Source organism: Salvia miltiorrhiza, chromosome 2 (genome assembly GCF_028751815.1).
Source record: "Salvia miltiorrhiza cultivar Shanhuang (shh) chromosome 2, IMPLAD_Smil_shh, whole genome shotgun sequence".
Classification (NCBI taxonomy): Eukaryota; Viridiplantae; Streptophyta; class Magnoliopsida; order Lamiales; family Lamiaceae; genus Salvia; species Salvia miltiorrhiza.
The window spans coordinates 74424620-74446662 of NC_080388.1; the positions used below are offsets into that span (position 1 = coordinate 74424620).

The 22043-nt window shown below is 34.1% G+C and overlaps 3 protein-coding genes across 3 annotated transcripts; 1 reads left to right on the forward strand and 2 right to left on the reverse strand.

Moving 5' to 3' along the window:
• The first annotated feature begins 3322 nt into the window (after positions 1-3322).
• Positions 3323-5301, forward strand: LOC131009353 (salviol synthase-like). The gene is made up of 2 exons (XM_057936650.1): positions 3323-4231; positions 4525-5301. The coding sequence occupies exons 1-2, from the start codon at positions 3380-3382 to the stop codon at positions 5146-5148; spliced, it is 1476 nt and encodes a 491-aa protein (XP_057792633.1). The 5' UTR covers positions 3323-3379; the 3' UTR covers positions 5149-5301.
• Positions 5302-6700: 1399 nt separating this feature from the next.
• LOC131009352 (bicyclo-germacrene synthase-like) lies at positions 6701-11615 on the reverse strand. Its single transcript, XM_057936649.1, has 7 exons — positions 11436-11615; positions 9911-10178; positions 8964-9339; positions 8673-8888; positions 7740-7881; positions 7247-7495; positions 6701-7141 (listed from the first exon to the last, which is right to left on the reverse strand). The coding sequence occupies exons 1-7, from the start codon at positions 11568-11570 to the stop codon at positions 6863-6865; spliced, it is 1665 nt and encodes a 554-aa protein (XP_057792632.1). The 5' UTR covers positions 11571-11615; the 3' UTR covers positions 6701-6862.
• A 5669-nt stretch (positions 11616-17284) lies between these two features.
• LOC131009350 (bicyclo-germacrene synthase-like) lies at positions 17285-20999 on the reverse strand. The gene is made up of 7 exons (XM_057936645.1): positions 20825-20999; positions 20484-20751; positions 19695-20070; positions 19400-19615; positions 18904-19051; positions 18536-18787; positions 17285-17751 (listed from the first exon to the last, which is right to left on the reverse strand). The coding sequence occupies exons 1-7, from the start codon at positions 20945-20947 to the stop codon at positions 17473-17475; spliced, it is 1662 nt and encodes a 553-aa protein (XP_057792628.1). The 5' UTR covers positions 20948-20999; the 3' UTR covers positions 17285-17472.
• Between the last annotated feature and the right edge of the window lie 1044 nt (positions 21000-22043).

A 22043-nucleotide genomic window follows, 5' to 3' on the forward strand; every position in this document is an offset into this window, starting at 1 on the left:
TATATATTTAGATGGTAGAAATTTTTTGATAGAGTGGGCTAAAATATATTGAAAACTAATAGTGTAGGACAAAGCACAACAAATTAGGTGATAGGAGGGAACAACTAAGCGATGAAGTGCCCTCCCCTAATGTTAGCTATGAAAATAAAATAAAATAAAAAATAGAAAATTTGAGTAGAGTTGGCTAAAAGGACAATGAGAACTAATTTAATTTGCAGTTCTTAATGAAAAACAGTTTTCAAACACCCTATAAATTTAAAATAATCTACACTAATATAAGAAATTGCTTGAGCACAAAATATAGATTGTATATTATATTTCTATTATATATTTAATTTTAAGGATAATTATGCAAATCAAAACACTATATATTTAGTATAATATATTTGTAATTCATTAAATGTTAAAATAATACAAAAATTATATTAATTAATTAATTACATTATCTTATCCAAACTTTGTTTGATATTTTTTCTAAAATTGCTAGAGGTATCTATTAATTACATTACCTTATCCAAACTCTATTTGATATATATCTAGAAAAGTACATAATTAGATTAATGAAAATAAAAGTATATCACTACTTTTTTTTTGGTAAATAAAGAATATTTTATTACCAAAGCAGAGAGTCGCAAAACATTACAAGCAAACAAACAATACAACTACCAATCCAAATCTAATTATCCAAATACCTCATTACTGTCCTGTTACTTGCACCCACTGTACCTATGTGAATTTGGCATTGCCTTACTACTTTCTCCATAGAGCAAACACTATCACCAAATTTCCTCTCATTTCTTTCTTTCCATATGCAATACACAGCAATAGATAACAATTGCTTCCCAGATAATAAAAGGAATTGATTTCACTATTATATAAATCATATATAAATGTTAGAGTCGGAGGGTTTTTCAGGACAATAACTTAGGTTGATTTGGAAATTAGGACAATAACTTTCGAACTTGTAAAAATAGGACAATAATTAATAAGCATTGTACCCGCAGGACATTTCTGGGCCAATTATCGAATTTTGAGACTTTTCCGCACAAACTGCTAGTAATTATAAAAATTCCTTAAAGCCTTAAAATAAATCCCTAAAGTTATTATGTAAGCTCATATTAAACGAACAATATTTGCCCTTTAAAAAAAGACATTTATTTTTATATTTAATACAAAATCAATTGTTTTAACTAAGAAAACACAACATATTTTGTTACAATTAATCATATATAGTATTACATCTTTTAAAGCTAATCGAGTACAGGTGGGTTGGACCGACCTACCCTGAAATGATAAATCCACCCTTACCTATAGTGCATCATTAAAAGTTTGCTTTTAACTTTTAGCAAATTTCAGTTTATAGCCTCTATTTTGATTTATCTTTTTATGTGGCCAGAACTTTGAAAAATTATTTAAGTATAGCCACAATCGGACCAACCTATACTTGAAACAATAATTGATTGATCACGAAACCAGAGCCTAATAATCGTCTTCGATGGTGGTTGTTGCAAAGCGTTAAACTGCAGATGCAATTCCGACTACACCTCCGAAGACGATATGCTACTATCGCTGATTTTTTTTTTTTTTTTTAATGTAGAATACATTAGGTTCTAGTTTTATGGCAATTAATCAACAATGCAGGTGTAATTACGATAAAAAAAAAAAAATAGGCTATTATCAGAGTGTTGTAATTGTGGTTATAATTACATAATTTCTCAAAGTTCATGCTATGCAAAAAATAAATTAAAGTTCAAGACTATTAAATGAAATTTATTTTAAGTTCAGGCTATAACTACAACTAACCCTATCGAAATTAAAAATAAACGTAGCTATATACAATCGAGTTGCTGTAATTAAATACCCTGCAGCTGAGCTGAGATGATATCCACATATATAAAATTTATCATGGAGATTCTGGTGTTATGCATCTCAATAGTATTCTTGCTGTCCACTTTCATATTCTTGAAAAATGGAAGCCAAAAATCAAAGGGAAAATTCCCTCCGGGGCCGCGAAAGCTGCCCTTGATCGGAAACATACACAACATGATGGGCGCGGTTCCTCACCCTTATCGGCATTAACATCAACGACGACTTTCTTAGCTGCTGATTGAAGGATTAGCTTTGATATATAAAAATAGTAAGTCTAATCTCTTATTTATTTTGATGGATTGAAATTTTGGGATTATCTCAAAGCCCTTGACAACTCTATCATTTAAACTAACTTCACTTGATTCTTATCTCATTAAAATGTACATGCCCCCACAGAGAAAATTTATTTTATGAGATGGTTTGGTTTAGCTTGACTTTTTTTATGATGCCATATTTAGAATAAAATTATGATTTTCTTAAATATACATATAACTTATTTATATATGTAAGAGAAATTTTGACTACTTAGTTTTCAGTCAATTTATATTTGAAATTTGGGTTAAGTGCATGTAATATCACTGACTTTGATCGAAATCCAAATCTAGCACGAACTTAAAGAATTCATTTTTATATATTAACTTTAGTTCATGTTTAACTTTTGCACCGATTTTTGTTTTCCCCAAATTCGATCTTACGTCATTGACGTGGGACCGCCGGCGCAAGCTTGACTATTTTTCAGCCGACGAGTAAAATTCAGTGTTTTGCCACCCGTCATTTGGAAGACACATCATTGTCACGTGATTTTTTTAATATATATAGGGAGGGCACTGCATCACTTAGCTCTGCCTAACTATCACCTAATTTGTTGTGCTTTGCCCTGCACTATTAGTTTTCAATATATTTTTAGCCCACTCTACTAAATTTTTTCCACCATGTATAAGACGATATACTACCTAACACTACATTAGGTTCTAGTTTCATAGCAATTGACCATCATTGTAGGTGTAATTACAATAAAGAATGGATATATACTATCATAATGGTGGTGTAATTGTGGCAATAATTAAATAATTTCTCAAATGTCAGGTTATACAAAAAATAAATTAAAGTTCAGACTATAAAATGAAAGTTATTAAACTTTCCGGCCATAAACTACAACTAACCCTGTCGAAATTAAAAATAATTAAATGTAGCTATATATATATATATATATACTCCCTCCGTCCCAGCTTTTAGTATCCAACTTTCCTTTTTTGGTCGTCCCACATTTTAGTATCCATTTCTATTTTTGGTAAAAGTAGGTGGTGTCCTTACTCCACTTTAATTATTTTAACTCTCACATAAAATGTGGGACCCTTATTCCACTCACAACGCATCAATCACTTTATTAAAACCCGTGCCGTTATCAACTGGATACCAAAAGCCGGGACGGATGGAGTATTATAGAGTTGCTATAAATACCCTGTAGCTGAGATGAGATGATATCATATCCACATAAATAAATTTTATCATGGAGATTCTTCAGGTGTTATGCATCTCAATATTATTCTTGTTGTCCACTCTCATATTCTTGAAAAACGGAAGCCAAGAATCAAAGGGAAAATTCCCTCCCGGGCCGCGAAAGCTGCCCGTGATCGGAAACATACTTGATCTGAAGGGTGCGGTTCCTCACCGCACCCTTCACCAGCTCGCCCAGAAGTTCGGGCCCATAATGGGCCTTCAGCTGGGCGAGCTCTCTGTCGTTGTTATCTCCTCCGCAGATGCTGCAAAGCAAATAATGAAAACTCACGACGTCAACTTCGCATCTCGGCCCCCGATTATGGCAGCAGAGATAATCAGCTACGGGTGCACGAGCATCACTTTCAGCCCCTATGGCGAGTACTGGAGGCAGCTGCGCAAGATCTGCACGCTCGAGCTTCTGAGCGCGAAACGCGTGGAGTCGTTCCGGTCGCTGAGAGAGGAGGTGTTTGTTGATCTCAGCAGGAGGTTCGCATCCATGGAGGGATCGGAGGTGAATTTCTCCAAGGAGTTTGGCACGGCGACTTACGCAGTGATCGGGATGGCGGCGGTAGGGGACGAGAAGCAGCAGCATGCGTCTTTGCACCATAATGTGGAGGAGATGTCGGATTTGTCGGCGGGTTTCGATGTTGCGGAATTGTTCCCTTCCATCAAATTGCTCAAGTTGGTGAGTAGATTGAGGAGGAGGGTTATGGTTTTACACAAAGAGATAGATGAGACGCTTGAGAATGTTATCCATCAACATAGAATTGCCAATTCTGTCAACCATGAAGATCTCCTCGATGTTCTTCTCAAATATCACCAAGATGGACTTACAATTGACAACATCAAGTCTGTGATTGTGGTTAGTGTTCTAGCTAATTTCTTTATTAAATTAGTACACTACTTTGGCTAGCTAGCTAATTAAAATTAAGGTATCTGAAGAAGAAGAAGAAAAAAAAAATCGCTCCCTTCAGAATTCAAACTCAGGTCGTTCTCATTTTATATAATGGTTCTTATTTGAACCTCTGCTATAGGAACTCACATATTTTTGTGAAAACTAAGAACCGTGCACAGATAAATATAACACATTTTTGGCCACTTCCATTCTTATTGGATTCATTCTCACTCTATACATATATTTAATCTGTTAAAAAGGATATGATAGGTGGTGGAAGTGAAACATCATCCACACTGATGGAATGGACTATGTCTGAACTCCTCAAAAATCCAACAACACTTGAAAGGGCACAACAAGAGGTGAGGGAGGTTTTTGATGAAAAGGGATACGTGGAAGAGTCGTGCATTCCGCAGCTCAAGTATCTGAAGTCTGCTATGAAGGAGACTCTGCGGATGCATCCGCCCGTGCCTCTGTTACTTCCAAGATTATGCCGCGAAACATGTGAGATCGATGGATATGAAATACCAGCAGAAACCAAAATCATCGTCAACGCATGGGCAATCAACAGAGACCCTAAATATTGGGAAGATCCTGACTGCTTTCAACCAGAGAGATTTATGGATAATGTGGTGGATTACAAAGGAAATCATTTCGAATATATCCCATTTGGTGCTGGAAGGAGAATATGCCCTGGCATGGGATTTGGCATGGCCAATGTTGAGCTCCCTCTGGCAATGTTTTTGTATCATTTCGATTGGAAGTTAGGTGGAGGGATGAAGCCTCAAGATTTAGATATGAAAGAGGTATTTGGCGTGGCAACTAGAAGGAACAAACAACTGTGCCTTGTTCCGATTATGCGAAGACCTTTGCCTACCAAATAAGTCGATGAGCTCCTAGTTAAGACACATCTACAATAAATTATGAGGCCTACTATGATGACTTATGCTTTATAGATATCTTATTTTGATATTCTATGTAAACTATTCAAATAAAGTAATAAATTATGAGGCCTACTATGGCTTATGCTACGTAGATATATATCCGAGTTTGATGTTCTACGTGAAAAAGATGAATTTTCAATTCGCTCCTCGTAGAATTCGAACTCGGGTGCTGCATTCATCTATCAAGATGATGCGTCCATCGGAGATATTGAAGTCCCGTCCTATTTTTATATTAGTTCACTACTTTGGCTAGCTAGCAAATTAAAATCAAGGTATACGTGGTTAAAATTAATGCATCGAAAAAAAAAATCCTCCCTTTAGAATTCAAACTCAGGACTGAAAATAGTTCTTCATTCTCATTTTATTTAATAATTCTTAAATAGCATACCTATTATAAAATAGCTTTATACATTTTCTCCCTCTATACCTATTATAAAATAGCTTTATTTTACAAAATTGGATTTGCCTATTATATCCCTCATGTATATTTAAATAAAATTAAAATGTAACATAATTATAAAAATTAAATTATAAGTTAATTATATTAGTGGTGTGCATGGGTCGGTTCGGTTGACCGACCAACCGCAAATTAACAAACTGAACCAACCAACCGACCGACCGAAATTTCAAATATAAATTGATTGAAAACTGAACCGTCAAAATTTCTCTTAAATATAATATAGATATATAAGTTATATATAATTTTAATTAATTAAACATCACATAATTATGTCGTCATATTTATTTTTTAGGTTTCATCTTTACATAATTAATTTTAATTCCAAGAGTACTAGCAAAATTAAACTTCTAATAAAAAATTATTAAGTAATCATTTGTATTATAATTCTGAATTATAAAATTTACATAATAAAGAATAGTAACTTATGTGATGAAGAGTCCTAATGGATACTACTACTTAAAATAATTATTCATATATAAAAGATAAATCATATACTATGTTTTTAAATTTATTATATGTATAATATATTAAATTACAAAATTGACCTTAAATAATCCAAGCTATGTTATAACCATTATTAAATTAAGGCTTTATTAAAAGCAAAAGAAACAGAAAAAAGGAAACCTAGACAACAGTAAATAGACAACAGACATCGAAAACGTCATCTATATGTCAATAGATGACGGATTGTAGGTAGTGCGTTGTCTATGAGCGTGAAATTAGACGACACTTAACCAAACGCGTTGTCTAATAGAGGTATAGATTACAGATTCCCGAGCCGTGTTGTCTATATAAGGGCGGTCATGAACGACGCGCTCGAAAACTGTCGTCTATTCTATAATGCATTGTTCATCAGTATATATGTCTTATTCATTACCAATTTTTTAAATTTTATTTTTCATCAGTATATACATCTTATTCATCAGATATACGTCTTGTTCATTAATATTATATGTCTTATTCATTGTCCTCATGTTACACGAAAAATAGGAGCGCGCCCCTATATATAATTAATTAAGAACTTTAATAAGAAAAATAAGTAGATTTCTATAGTTTCATTACATGCGGCAATTATAAGCACGTGGATACAACAACAAAAGATGCTGCACAATGATATAATAGAGGATACCGAGTTGATAAAGATTTCAAGGCCTAAGACAGGTTTCATTAATCTATCATATATAAGCACCATCTTCAAACTGTCACGGGCTCAACCAGCACCATCTTTACCAATTCTTTGGATTTGATGGGATTGGCATAGCAATCGTCGTCTGCATAGAGAAGGTTTATGACGCGACCAAGATTGAAAACGCGCATAAGGATTGGCATCGATGCCGGTCTTGGATCAAGGCATTCTTGATTCATATCCTTCCACGCCTTCTTCACTTGTTGCCGGAGTTCATCACAAGCTTCATCCTTTGTCATGCCATATTGCTTCATGTAACAATCCACTGACGAAGTTTTTTGCTCATACTACATGTGTAGGAAACGAGTCACACATCATAAATATTTCTATTACTTCATGTTGTTAAAATTAAGGATTTTAGGATTTAGGGTTTAGCTAGCTAGGGTTCTTACCTCGTCTCCGACTAAGTCGTCCATTAATCGACAAATTGCTGATGATGCTAGAACTATAAGAGGTTCGTTTACAATCCAATCGAAATCTTCTTTGCTCACTTGATCTCCCATACCCACTAAAGAAGTTGTTGACATTGTCATGTAACCACAAGATACAATGGACACCTTCATATACTCTTCTACACTTGGAATATAGTCATTATACAACCATTTTGCCTCTTCAAAATATGCCATCACCGATTTTTTCATCTGCAAATTATTTTATATGATATAAATAACAAATAATAGCATAATTGTTTTGGTAAATGATTGTTGCTTATAAGATTATGGAAAAAAAAATAAGTCAGAGTTGAAAATTTTATTTTTTTAGGAGATTATAAGTTGTTTAAGAGCTAATTTTGCCAAATGCTTTTCAACAGATTATAAGTTCCTAAACTTGCTTATAAGTTGTTTCAACTAAGCACGCTGTAATTTAACGTGGTAGATTGAATACATCTTGTATCGCATATTGGACGCGGTATGATTCTCCCATTTTCTCCATTTCATCCTCTATTTCAATATAAGTTTCAATTAGGCTTCTGTAGCACATTTGGATGTATGGTGGTGAATCCTCCAAAGTCGCGTTAGCATCCCAACTGAAGCACTCCAGAAATAGAAGGTACGTTAGATCGATTATATCAGGTTATAATAATTTATTGTTAAGGCTGCGTTAACTTTAATGGATAAATTTGTCTATGGAAAATGATGAATAACAAAAATTTATTCTTTAAAATATCTCTTTTCTTTTCTAATATTTGACACAAAAGAGATGCTGACCATTTTTCCTTCCTTATTTTTACTTCAAGGATGGATAATATTATTCACTCATAAGAGATGTTTACCATTTTTCCTTCCATACTATGAGGGTGCATTCTCTTTGATTGTAAAATTATCATGGAAAAATGAGGGATAATCAAAATTTCACCATTTAAATTGCATTCCTTTCTTTTCCCTCATTTCTTACTTGACCCTTATTTATTACTCATTTTCACTACAAAGGAGGGATAATATTATCACACCATTTTTGGAGGGATAATATTATCCCTCATTTGTAGTGTAAAAGAGGAATAAATAACAGTCAAGTAGGAAATAAGGGAAAAGATTGGAAGGATTTAAAGGGTGAAATTTTGTTTATCCCTCATTTTTCCATGATAAATTTATAATCAAAGAGAACACACCCTGAGTAGATAATATTATCCATCCTTGAAGTAAAAATAAGGAATGAAAATGGTAAACATCTCTTTTGTTTGTCAAATGTTAGAAAAGAGGACATTTCAAGGCATAAATTTTTGTTATCCTTCATTTTTCATGGATAAACTTATCTATCAAAATAAACGCAACGTAAGTAGGGAAAGCAAAAAGGAACTGGAAATTAATATCATCAAACCGTTGAATAGCGTCAGTTAGAATCTGCAATTCATGTAGTGTTGCATATTCGTAGGTGTCATCAATAATGGAAGCCATACTTATGCATTTAAGCAAAATTCCTCTTGCTTTAGCATAACATGGCTCAAAGTAGACTCCCACCATCCACAAGAACATTTCTGCAAGTCTGTCTCTTGCATAAGGCATTTTATTCGCCACGTCCAATTTCTTCCACCACCTTAAATCACATTTCATCAAGTTATATTAGAAAATTAATTAAATTGAATAACATAGTATATAGAATGTAAGTAACCTTGTAGCATCACTCAGCTCTCTCTGGTGCATCTTCTGCACAATATTGAAATCTAATTTCGCAAAATTCAGCAGTGTCTCATTACGCGACTCGTCTTCCTCGTATGCAGCTATGAACCTTCTGGCACCCAATCTTATGAGACTCCTGCGATTTGGCGTTCTCAGAGCTTCCTTGACAAGTTTAGAGAGAGAAGCACTGGTGATGTTGTGGAGTGAAGCATGAAGATGAGAGGAACAGAACTCTATTGCTCTGTCGAGAATTTCTTCTCCTTGTGTCCCAAGATGCGCCGCCTCGTATAAGCTCAACAAACCTTCGACGTTGTTTTGCAACGACGCCGCATAATTTCCTTCACTGTCAGTGAATTTGCGGAACACATCTGTTGAAGTTTAAAAGCTTCTAATTAGTAAATGGGGTAATGGCGTAATGCCCTATAAATACTTGAACTTTTTTCATTTTCTGATTTTGCACCCCAACTTAAAAATCTGCCTATAAATACTTAAACTTTGTATTCTTTCTGATTTTGCACCCGGCGAATTTTTACCCTTAAATCGTTGCTGACATGGCAATCAGATTGAGAAGGAAGTTGGAAGTGCATGATGAAAAAGATAAGTTTGTTGTCAATATGGATCTAGAACATGTAATTGTAGGGTTTGGGATGTCAATCCGATTGCCACGTCAACAACGATTTGGGGGTAAAACTGCGATGGGTGCAAAATCAAAAAGAATACAAGTTCATGTATTTATAGGCAAATTTTTAAGTTAGGGTGCAAAACTAAAAAATAGGAAAAGTTCAAGTATTTACATGCCAATATCCCTTAGTAAATTACCTTAGCTAGGGAACACATTTCAGGCAGGCAGGAGGGGACTAGGGTGGGCTGAAGCCCCCCCAACCCCCCCAAAAGGACTATAAAAGATTTTTTGAGTTGAGTTGTAGGAATCTTAATTACCAGATGGGACATTGTAACCTTGTTGTCTAAGCAAACGAAAACGAAGAGCCACACTGCTGAGATTGAGATCATCCTTGTCTTTGCTATTTTCATGAATATTTTGCAAGGATTCCTCAATTTCTTTTTGAAAATGATATTCCACACCGAGGCGCTGGATTGCATCGATGAGTTCCATTTTATACGTTGAATCATTTGGAGTTTGAGCTAACAAATTTCTGACCTTTTCTTTCTGCTTTGCGAGCTCTTCTTGTTCAGCATCAGTGATTTTCTGACCATTATCACCAAAAAAAGACATTATTAGAATCAACAATATAATTAACGGTAAATTTAATTAATTTTTTTTAAGATGGCAACTAGCTATATATGTAGAGAGAGAAAGGTTCAATTGAGAAATTAAATATTTTGAAAAATTGCGAAACGTTGAACACATCAATAATTTTAATGAACATGTCGATGATTTTGATGAACAAACATATTTGTTGGAAATCTCACACTCCATAATTCAAACCTCAAACCAAAATATTTGTTCAATAAAATTATGGGTTAATAGCCGCTAAATCCTTCAACTATTTTCATTTTCGTGTTTTGCATCGTTCTCAAAAATTCTGCCTCAGTATATCACAACTAATTAAGGAGTCGCGATTTGCATCATGCGAAATTTTCCGGCAAAATTGAAGATGACTTGGCAGCCGGACTAATCTACGTGGCATAGAATTCCGATAGGCAAAACGCTTACGTTTCTTTGAAATTATTAGTCACAAAACGACGTCGTTTTGTTGAATTAGGGTTCTGGGGTTGGAATTGGGAACATAGAGATAGATGAGAGGGAGGAAGCGGCGTCTCCGTCGTGGCCGGGGAAGGAGACGGTGCTGCGTAGGGCTGCGTCAACCCAGATCGGAGGGAGGAGAACAGAGAGATAGATGAGATCTGCTGAATTAGGGTTCCGGCCGACGAGCAGCGACTTTACCAGCGGAGCTTGAGAGAGAGGTGGCAGCGGCGCACGGTGAAGTGGGATTGGATTGGGAAATGAAGAGACGGATATGCCCACGGATGAGGGTCTGTGAGATGGGAACGAGGGCGGCGGCCTTCCGAGCGGCGGGCAGCAACTTCGCTGGTGGAGCTTGAGAGAGAGGTGGGCGGAACTTGAAAACGACGTCGTTTCGCTACACGTCATTAAAAAATAATAATAATAATAATAATAATAATAATAATAATAACAGGTAATTGCCATGTAGATGATAATCACCCTTGTCAGCAAATAAAATGCCACGTAGATTAAGTTATGTTGCCGGAAAATTTCGCCGGATGCAAATCGCGACAGGAGGATTAGTTGTGATATACTGAGGCAGAATTTCTGAAATCGATGCAAAACGCGAAAATGAAAATAGTTACAGGATTTAGCGGCTATTAACCCTAAAATTATTGACATGTTCATCAAAATTATTAATTTGTTCAACGTTTCGCAATTTCGCAAAATATTTAATTTCTCAATGGAACCTAACCCTATATATACATATATGCATACCGTTTTATCCGAATCATATCTTAGAAAATAGTCGCCCCAAATGGATGGATGAAATTTCGCTGATTTACGAATTTCTTCTAAATTCTTCACATAATTCTTGTTCATTGCAGGAACGGCTGATAAAACTATTTGCATCTTCTAATTAAGTGTGTGTGTGTGTGTGTGTGAAATATGGTTGGTGTTTCATTTGAAGAAATTAAGAGGTATTTATCGGCGTAATTAGTTGGTCCATGCTCTACTAAATTTTTTTAACACTCTAAACTTATCGATCCAAAAATACAACATTTTGCATGTGCCTAATTTTATATGAGTCCCCACTTCCATCTCTACTTAATTTAGAACCTTGGGATCCTCTCTCCTCTTGAGAACTAGTATATCACGTTTATCATATATTAGCAAAGATAACGTGCATTTCCACATAAAAAAAATATTTTAATAAATATTTTTTTTTATAAACGTAAATTTATAGTATTTCATTTCATTTAATAGTAATATTTATCATTTTAATATATTTTTTAAACTAACTAGTGGTAATTTTTTTAACGTATAATGTCATAATACTCACAAAATTGAAAAACAAATAATCAATATTTAGTATAAAAAATTAATTTTAATTAATCAAGGATCATCTAATTTTGTCATCATTGAAAAAAAAAACACGTCCAAAAGGAAAAAATATTCCACTATGGTCAGAGGAATTTTTCCTCATAGTAAACATCTAAAAATGGTAAAAAATTGATGAAAATATATTGTTTTCTCTCATTTTCCATAAAAGTAAATGCACCCTAAATTTAAAACTATTTTCGCAGTATCAATTTCATCATGAATTATCGAAAAAATCAATTATGTCTTCCATCCATTTTATGGCTGCAAAAAATTAACATGGCTTACCAAAACTATGTATTTATGATTATTCATACCTTTAACTTATATGGCACAAAAAATATTATTTCGTGTCATGTAAGTCAAAAAAAGAAGTAATTTTAACAGAAAATAAAATCGAAGTAATTGTAAATTTCGATACAGCCCCACGGCCTCCGTCGAGAGTAGAGAAGAATTAAAAGAAAATTAGTTGAAAGATCGTTTAATTGAGGAGAACAATTAAATTTGAATGTTAGACTTAATTTGCTTATAGATTGAAGTTTTTTACCGTTTAAATGTCTCCTTGATAACAAAAATATATAGATTATTTACTTTATGTTAGGGGGTTAAAACTTAAAAGGCTCGATTTAAGTTTTTTTTTTTTGAAAATGAAAAGAGGTATCTAAAATATATAGATTTTACTTTATGTCAATTGTCAGGGGTTATTCTGCTAATTTCTGGGGATTTTTGGTCCCGCCCTATTATTATTTCATTGTTTCTTTCCCCAACTCTAATTAAAGTAGTTTTTTTTTTCTTTAACAAACACCTAATTAAGGGGTGAGGGGTTAGGCAGACCCTCAATCTCTAAATAAAAACTCAACCAGTATCTCATACATGACGATGTCCAAAAGTGACAGCACCCAGTAGAAACCACATGAAAAAAAATAAATCAAACAATACAAAACCATACAAAATTGTAGCTAAAAAGTGACTATACCAGAGTTCAAAAGAGATAACAATAGGAAAAACGAACTAAAAATCAAACCAAAGCAAACTAACAATCAACATGAGATTTAAATCTAAAATTAAGATAGCCAAGAAAGTTTTCACTGTTTATCAGAGTACTATTGGCTAAAATTTCTAGCCATATAGCTGGACGGACCCACAATAGTCCGGCCCATTAAGCCTGAGCAGCCATACAAAGGAGCAGTACATTAGGACTGAGCAGCATTCTATAATAAATTAAAAATCGAGTCGAAATATAAATTCGATTTGGTTACTTAAATTTTTATGTTCAACTACGGCCATCTGTGCGATGCACGGCGAAATAAAAATTAAATAATGTCTTAAATAAATAAATATTAAACAAAATCAAAATATAAATAAATTTAAAATATGGTTTAAACATAAAATATCAATTACTCAATAAAAATTAATATACACATTATTATAATAGATTGTTCCACATAATGATAAATAAATAGATATTTTTATAGACATATATCAATAAAAAAATTAAAATTTTAACAAAGGGAAATAAAATAAAATATTTTAAAATTTTAATAGCATATTCGTTTTAAATTCGTTTTTTTGATGATTTTTATACCATGTTAAAGATCTTGTATGAACTTAAACTTAAGATGCATATTGAACATTTCTTCATAAATCAAATTTGACGATATTTCGAAAAGAATTAAAATTATATGGAAAAAAAAGACATAAAAAAATAATGAAAAAACTGATGAGAGAAGAAAGAGAAAAAATAGAGGGAGAAAATGGAGTGAGAAAATTTTTCTTTTATATATATAGATTAGTATTTGTATCCCATGCAATTCACGAAAAATATTTTTATAATTCTATATTTATGTCAAATTAATATTAATTTAATTATGATAGTTATAAATATAATAAAAAAATATTTTTAACTGAATATGTTTCATCTTAATATTGAAAAAGAAATAAAGTAATCGAATCAATCAATGCTCACCCTTGACTAGAGGCTCAGAGGCCCAGGCCCAGGCCCAACATAATTTAATTTCTTTTAGTACAATTATTAAAGAGGTATCCAAATATGACCCGGCCCAATTCTGTCCAATGGGCTTTGCAATTTAACCCCTCGACCAGCATCTAGAAGTCCAACATCTTCCCTCAAAAAAGAAAAAGAAAAAAAAGAAGTCCAACATCGATTTTTTATTATTATTATTTTAAAAATCATGTCTTTTATTGTTATTTTTCATGTATGTTTTTAGGGTAAATATCATTTTAAGTCTTAGTTTATTTTTTACTATCGAAAATATGCTTTAAAATCTTGAACTATCGATTTTGTATCAATTGTACCATCCATTAATTTTTCGGCTTCGAAAAATTGACGTGGCTTGTCAGATAACACATTATATGTAGAATTATTTGTGTTTTTTTTAAAACTTATATGGTACAGAATAACATCATTTTGTGCCTTACTAATAGAAAATTCTGGAAGAATAATTGCGATTTTTTCAATTAGTAAGAGGTAAAACGACGTCGTTTTAGGACATCATTGATAGTGCAAAAATAATTAGGGGCTTAAAGTAATACTCTCTCGTCTCAATTCAATAGGCAACAAGGCATTGCCACATATATTAAGAAACAAATCGTTTATAATAAAATAGGAGGGAGAAGATAACTTTTTTGAGGTTATATTTGTCAAAAAAATCGGAAATAGAAATGAAAATATTTTTTTAAGTGAAAAAAGAGATAATTATGCACGAGTCACAATAACATTTATTACATGTAACTAGTTATGTGAAGATGCTTGTTATATATTGATTTTCTATTCTATGAAGTGACCTATTGAAATGAGACGTTCAAATAAGAAAGCGCGACGTATTGAATTGGGATTGAGTAAGTATTTATTATCCCAGCTTTATTTTTATTCATCTCTATCAAGCATTTCATCAAACACTTTCTCGGTTACAACAATTTGACTAAGAATCGAAGCCTTCATACCTGGAAATGGATGAGGAATTGAAGGCAAGATAAATTAGTACGATTTCGTTGTCAACTTGGCCCTCTCAACAAATAATATTAGATTACATTAGGCTAGAGTTCAAAAAATTCATCTTAGCTTAATTATATATGTAAATAAATTCCAATTAATATGGAAACTAGCCAATCAAATTATTATGAACTGAAAAATTTGTTTGTGGATTAATACTCGTTACCTTAATTAGTAATCGTGCTAAACGAAATCATAGCGGAAGCCAAGAGGAGGAAGAAGGGGATTACAATGTTTAAAATCGATTTCGCAAAAGCATATGATTCAGTGGAGTGGGATTTCCTTGATACCATGATGGAGAAAATGAACTTTAGCCCGAAGTGGAGAAGATGGATCTCTGGATGCCTTGAGTCGGCCTCAGCAAACGTGTTAGTCAACGGCAGCCCCTCGGGCGATTTTCAACTTGAAAGAGGGCTCAGGCAAGGTGATCCACTTTCACCTTTCCTCTTTCTTTTAGTGGCGGAAGGGTAACACCTGCTAGTGGAAAGAGCTGTTCACAAAGGACTCTTGGAGCCGGTCCCTATCGGAGATGGTGGAATTCGAATCTCTCACTTGCAGTACGCTGATGACACGATGTTTGTTGCTACAGAGAGGGGAGAGAACGCATGGACTTTTAAGAGTATTCTCAAATTGTTTGAATTGCTAACGGGTCTTAAGGTCAATTTTGACAAAAGCATGTTGGTGGGAATCGGAATGGAGGATTCCATTCGCGATGAGATGGCGATGATTCTGGATTGTCTGGTGGGAAAAACACCAATCAACTATCTCGGCATTAAGATTGGGACGTGTTTTTCCCGATCAGTTGATTGGAACTACTTGGTGGAAAAAATCAGGAGGAGAATTGGAAAATGGCAAAACCGGAAAAGTTCTTTTGCAGGGAGAGTAACTCTTCTTCGATCGGTCCTTTCTTCAATCCCGATTTACCAACTTTCCTTCGCGCTTATAAATAAATGCGTGTTGTCAAAAATTCGAGCTCTTTTGTGTAACTTTTTATGGGGGGGGAGGGCTGGTGGATAGAAAGATACGTTGGGTCCAATGGACAGAATTGTGTAGGGATCTTGGACAAGGGGGGCTGGGAATTAAAGACTTGGAGAGGTTCAACAAGGCGCTCATGGCCAAATGGCTCTGGCGCTTCCTTACAGAAAGTGAATCCCTTTGGGCTCGGGTTGTTAGAGAATGTGGGGGGGAGATCGAGTGGGATGGAAGTGGTTTCAAACCAAAAAGGAATGGGGCGATGAGGTCGGGGTGGTGGAAGAGGGTGCTGGAGTTAAGTCGGGGAGAAAATGGGAGGTGGTTTAGAGAAAACGTGACTGTCCGGATCGGGGAAGGTGACAGGCTCTTGTTTTGGCATCAGTGCTGGGTGGGGGAAATGAGTCTTAGGGAGATGTTTCCTAGGCTATTCAGACTTAGCAATAATCAGGGAGGTCTCATTAAAGATTTGGGAGGATGGGTTGAGGGGAGCTGGGTGTGGAATCTTGGATGGACTCGAGAGCTGAGGGGGAGAGAACAAGACCAGTTGCTTAATCTTACTTCCTTGATTCAAAATTTTACTTTCACTGCAGGAATACAAGACGGGTGGAGGTGGTTGCTGACCCGAAAGGAAATTTCTCGGTCAAATCGGCATATAGAACCCTCTGTCAAGCAACAGATTCAGGAAGAAACAGACGCAACGTGCCAGAGTTTCTCTTAATTTGGAAAGCACCAGTTCCATTCAAGGCAAAAACCACCGTCTGGAGATTACTCAGAGGAAGAATGGCAACCTGTGATAACCTACTGAGAAGACAAGCCATCACACAAAATTCAGAGTCTGATTGCGTGCTTTGTAAGGAGCAGACTGAATCCTCCGAACACTTGTTCTTCCTCTGCCCACCAACTTCAGAAATTTGGTATGATCTTCTACTTTGGCTTGGTAAACAATCGGTCCTTCAATCTAAAGTGAAGGAGCATCTGCTTCCTTTCACAACCTTGGGGAAAAATCAGATACATCTCTATTATTATGTATCTGGATTTTCTCAGTTTGGTGTATTTTGAAAGAAAGAAATGAATGTAAGTTTAATCAAGGAGCCTGGAAAAAGGAGAAATTGCTGGCGGAAATTAAATCCAGAGTGTGGGGGTGGAAAATGGCGTATAATATGCAGTCAAACATTAGAACTTGGTTTACTGATGAAAAGCTGTTAGAGTAATCTTGGCAATAATAATTTTTTTTTCTTTCCTGATAAAAAAAAAAGAATAATAAATAATAAAAATAATTTTCAACGTTCATAATCAAAATACAGTATATTTTTACACAACGGGTGTAATATATAGAGAATCCCACATACTCATATACCATAAATTCAAGGCCTAGGCAATAGGTAGCTCCTTTAATCTTTTATTGAAATGCAGCTAATTAATTTATTAATTCCACCAAGATTCATATCTTCAAATTGTGAGGGGCTCAACAAGCACTGCCTTTACCCATTCTTTGCATTTGCTGGGATCCGAATAGCAATCTGCGTCTGAATAGAGGAGATGCACGACGCGAGCAAGATTGACAACGCGCGTAAGGACTGGCATCGATGCTAGTGTTGGCTCAAGGCATTCTTGATTCATATCTTTCCATGCATTCTTCACTTGTTGTTTGAGTTGAGCTCGAGCTTCCTCCTCCGACACACCATATTGTCTCATGTAACAGAGAGCTGATGAGGGTTTTTGCTCATACTAGGTGTGGAGGAAGATGTAAATTGTTAAAGACAAACTAAATAATATTATTATGCAGCATGTAATGAGTATATATTATTTTTCTTTAAAACTACAATAATTTTTGAGTCAATTCATGTCTAGAAAAGGAATGTATAACCATTCAAAATTTTGGCTAGATCAATACATTCAACTAATATAAATATAATAAGTTGATTTTGAACTAATATTCAGAATGTTAAGAGATTTTTAAAAATAAAGCACTTAGAATTTTATTGTCAAAAATGATGAATTCAACAAAATGATGAATGAATCACTTGTATATCCTTATAATCTAAGAACTAAAATAATCTTAATATTGAAAATAATTCTATTTTACATACTCCCTACGTCCATAAAAAATAGTCTAAAAAGGGGATGACACGAGTTTTAAATGAAAATGGTTAGTGTATTGTGAGTAGGGATGTGCATTCGGATTTTTGCCTGATCTGATCCGATCCGATCTGAAAATCCAAAATTTTCCTAAAATTCAATCCGATACGAACCATAATTGTGAGTGGAGATGGTCCCCCGCATACGCAGGCCTACCACGTTTTTCTCTTGCAGCGTTTTCGCCGGACGTATTAATAATGATAATTAATTGTATTGTAAGAGTCCACCATGCATGTGATAGAAAGTTTTCAAAAATAGAAAGAAACTAATTTTTGTGGACATCACAAAATGACAAAAAGACACTAATTTTCTATGTACAAAGAAAGAAATATATATTTGAACTCATTCGAACCACTCACTATATATCACATACCTCATCTCCAACTAAGTCATCCATTAATCGAGCAATTAATGATGATGCTCGAACAATTAGAGGTTCGTTTATAATCCAATCGAAATCTTTTTTGCTAACTTCATCTCCCATACCCACCAAAGAAGTTGTTGATGTCATCATGTAACCAGCACTTACGAGGGCTACCTTCATATACTCTTCTAGTGTTGGAATATAATTATTATTATACAACCATTTCGCCTCCTCAAAATATGCCTTCACGAGTTTTTTCATCTGCAAAATAATTTTAATAAAATAAAATAAAAATTTGAGTATAAACTTTATAAGACATATAATTATTTATTTATTCATAGCTCGTAATTAATGAGATAAACTTATTGAATATGTACGTCTTGAATTGCATATTGGATGCGGTATGATTCTCCGGTTCTCTCTATAGCTATTTCATCTTCTATTTCACTGTAAATTTCGATAAGACTTTTGTAGCACATTTGAACAAACGGTGGCGAATCCTTCAAGGTTGCGTTAACATCCCATCTGTTAAACGCTCGTTGAAAAAAGAAAAAAGAATTAAAAAACATTTTTTAGAGTTTAAAATCATTTAAGGCCATTATCTTAAGACGATTTGTAAAAATAGGCTAATATTTTTTGGACTTGCAAACATAAGCTAATTATTCTAAATTTCGGCATCTGTGAGCCACATTTGAACCCAATCAGACTACTTTAGGCCACAAAAATGTGGCCCAAGAACACCAAAAATTAAAATAATTTGCCTATTTTTACAAACCGCCCTGAGATATTAGACTTAAATAATTTTAAGCCTATTTTTTAGGTAGAGTTTATCAGAAATTGAGAGTAAAAGAAGGATTAAAATTAAACCAAAACCTTTCAATAGCGTCTGTTAGAATTCGTAGTTCATGTAAAGACCCATATTCGTAGGTGTCATCAATAATGGAACCCATACTTATACATTTAAGCAAAATTCTTCTTGCTTTAGCATAGCATGGCTCAAAGTAGACTCCCACCATCCACAAATACAATTCTGCAATTCTATCTCTTGCATAAGGCATTTTATTCGCCACGTCAAATTTCTTCCACCACCTTATAAAATCACATTCCATCAAGTATACATTAGAAAATTAATTAGATTGAATAACATAGTATATAGTATGTAATTAACCTTGTAGCATCACTCAGCTCTCTCTGGTGCATCTTCTGCACAATATTGAAATCCAATTTCGCAAAATTCAGTAGCGTCTCATTACGCGACTCGTCTTCCTCGTATGCAGCTATGAACCTTCTGGCACCCAATCTTGTGAGACTCATGCGATTTGGCGTCTTCAGAGCTTCCTTGACAAGTTTAGAGAGAGAAGCACTGGTGATCTTGTGGAGTGAAGCATGAAGATGAGATGAACAGAACTCTATTGCTCTGTCGAGAATTTCTTCTCCATGTGTCCCAAGATGCGCCGCCTCGTATAAATTCAATAAGCCTTCAACATTGTTTTCCAACGACGCCGTATAATTTCCTTCACTGTCAGTGAATTTGCGGAACACATCTGTTGAAGTTTAAAAGGTTCTAATTAGTAATCATCTTAGGGCACAGGGGTTCTAGGGTGGGCTGAAGCCCCCCCAAGAATTATCAGCTTAATGCATGAGTCTAATATCCATAGGGGGTGTTTACTTTGCATGCATAATTAAATATTTTTCAATCCCACCCTTTCAATGGGATATAAATCAAGCAAAACTAGTTTTAAAAATTGAAATAATCAAAGGTCTTACGAAATCCCAAAGTTCCTATACATCCAAGTAAACAAGGGATTAGTATTACTATTTTTATCTATTAAGGCTAATCCTCAAAAGTGAATCCTCCTCGTCTTGGATACAGGCAGTGGGGTTTGGGGTGGGCCGAAGCCCCCCCCTCCCCATAAGACTATAAAAGGTGGTTTGAGTTCAGTTGTAGGAATCTTACCAGATGGGACATTGTAACCTTGTTGTCTAAGCAAACGAAAACGAAGAGCCACACTGCTGAGATTGAGATCATCCTTTTCTTTGCTATTTTCATGAATATATTGCAAGGATCCCTTAATTTCTTTTTCAAAATGATATTCCACACCGAGGCGCTGGATCGTGTCGATGAGTTCCATTTTATACGTTGAATCATTTGGAGTTTGATCCAACAATTTTCTGACCTTTTCTTTCTGCTTTGCGAGTTCTTCTTGTTCAGCATCAGCGATTTTCTACACAAATATTATGCATTATATACGAGAATTAAGAATTAAGAATATTAATTAGAATTAAGAATATATGTACCGTGTTATCTGAATTATACACGAGAAAGTAGTCACCCCAAACGGATGGATGGCATTTCGCAGATTTACGAATTTCATCTAAACTCTTCACATTCTTCTTCATTGCTTGTGAACATATTTCCATCTTACAGTCTGTTTCTAAGTGTGTGTGTGTGAGAGAGAGAGAGAGAGAGTGTGTTGGTGTTTCATTTGAAGAAAATTGGAGGTATTTATATATGGAAAATCGCAAATGGGATCCCCTGTCTCACTATTTATTGTATATCATCGTGTATCACTCTTAATTTGTTATAATTTTTAATTATATTTTTTCAATTTTAATTTATTATGCTTTAATATAATAAAAAGATAATTAACAAGGGTTCACTCATCCAATTAGGGTTTATAATTATTATTATTTTTTCTTTGAATTAATAATTTATTATTTGGGTTTATTAATTCAAAGTTAGGGTATATATATATATATATATATATATATATTTAATTTTAATTTTTACTGATAAATATTAATTAGAGTTCATAATATAATAATATTTTTTATTTTTATAAAAAACAATTATAAAATAGATAAATTAAGAGTGGTACACGATGGTACACACTAAATAATGAGACAGAGGATCCCATCCGGGACAATCGACGCTTCACTAATAGGTCAAAAGAATTGTGTTGAAAGTTCAAATTAATTACTCCATTCGACTAATTTCTGGGATTTTTGGTCCTGCGCAATTACTTCTCATTGTTCTTAGCCCGCTCTAATTTTGGACCGTCATAATAGGTACTTATGTAAATTAAAACATGAAATAAAACACTTCAAATTTTCCATGTACATATGTTGTCATAATTAAATGTGCATGTAAAATAAAATGTGAAACAAAACATAAAATTGGTGCGGATGAATGGAATAATATTTTACCTTTTACTCCCTCCGTCCCGCGAAGCTTGAGCAATTTCTTTTCGGCACGAGTTTTAGTATTTTGTGTGTTTAAGTGTGATAGATGAACCTTTCAAAAAAACAAGTGTAATAGATGAAAAAGTAAAAAAGGTGAATAAAGGAAAAAACTTTTGCCATTTAAGGAAAGTGTTCAAGCTTCGCGGGACAATCCGAAAAAGAATACTGCTCAAGCTTCGCGGGACAGAGGGAGTATAAAATAGATGTGCCTTTTATAAAAAAAAATAATAATTGAAAATCAATTTGAAATATATTTTTTATAATTTAAACGACA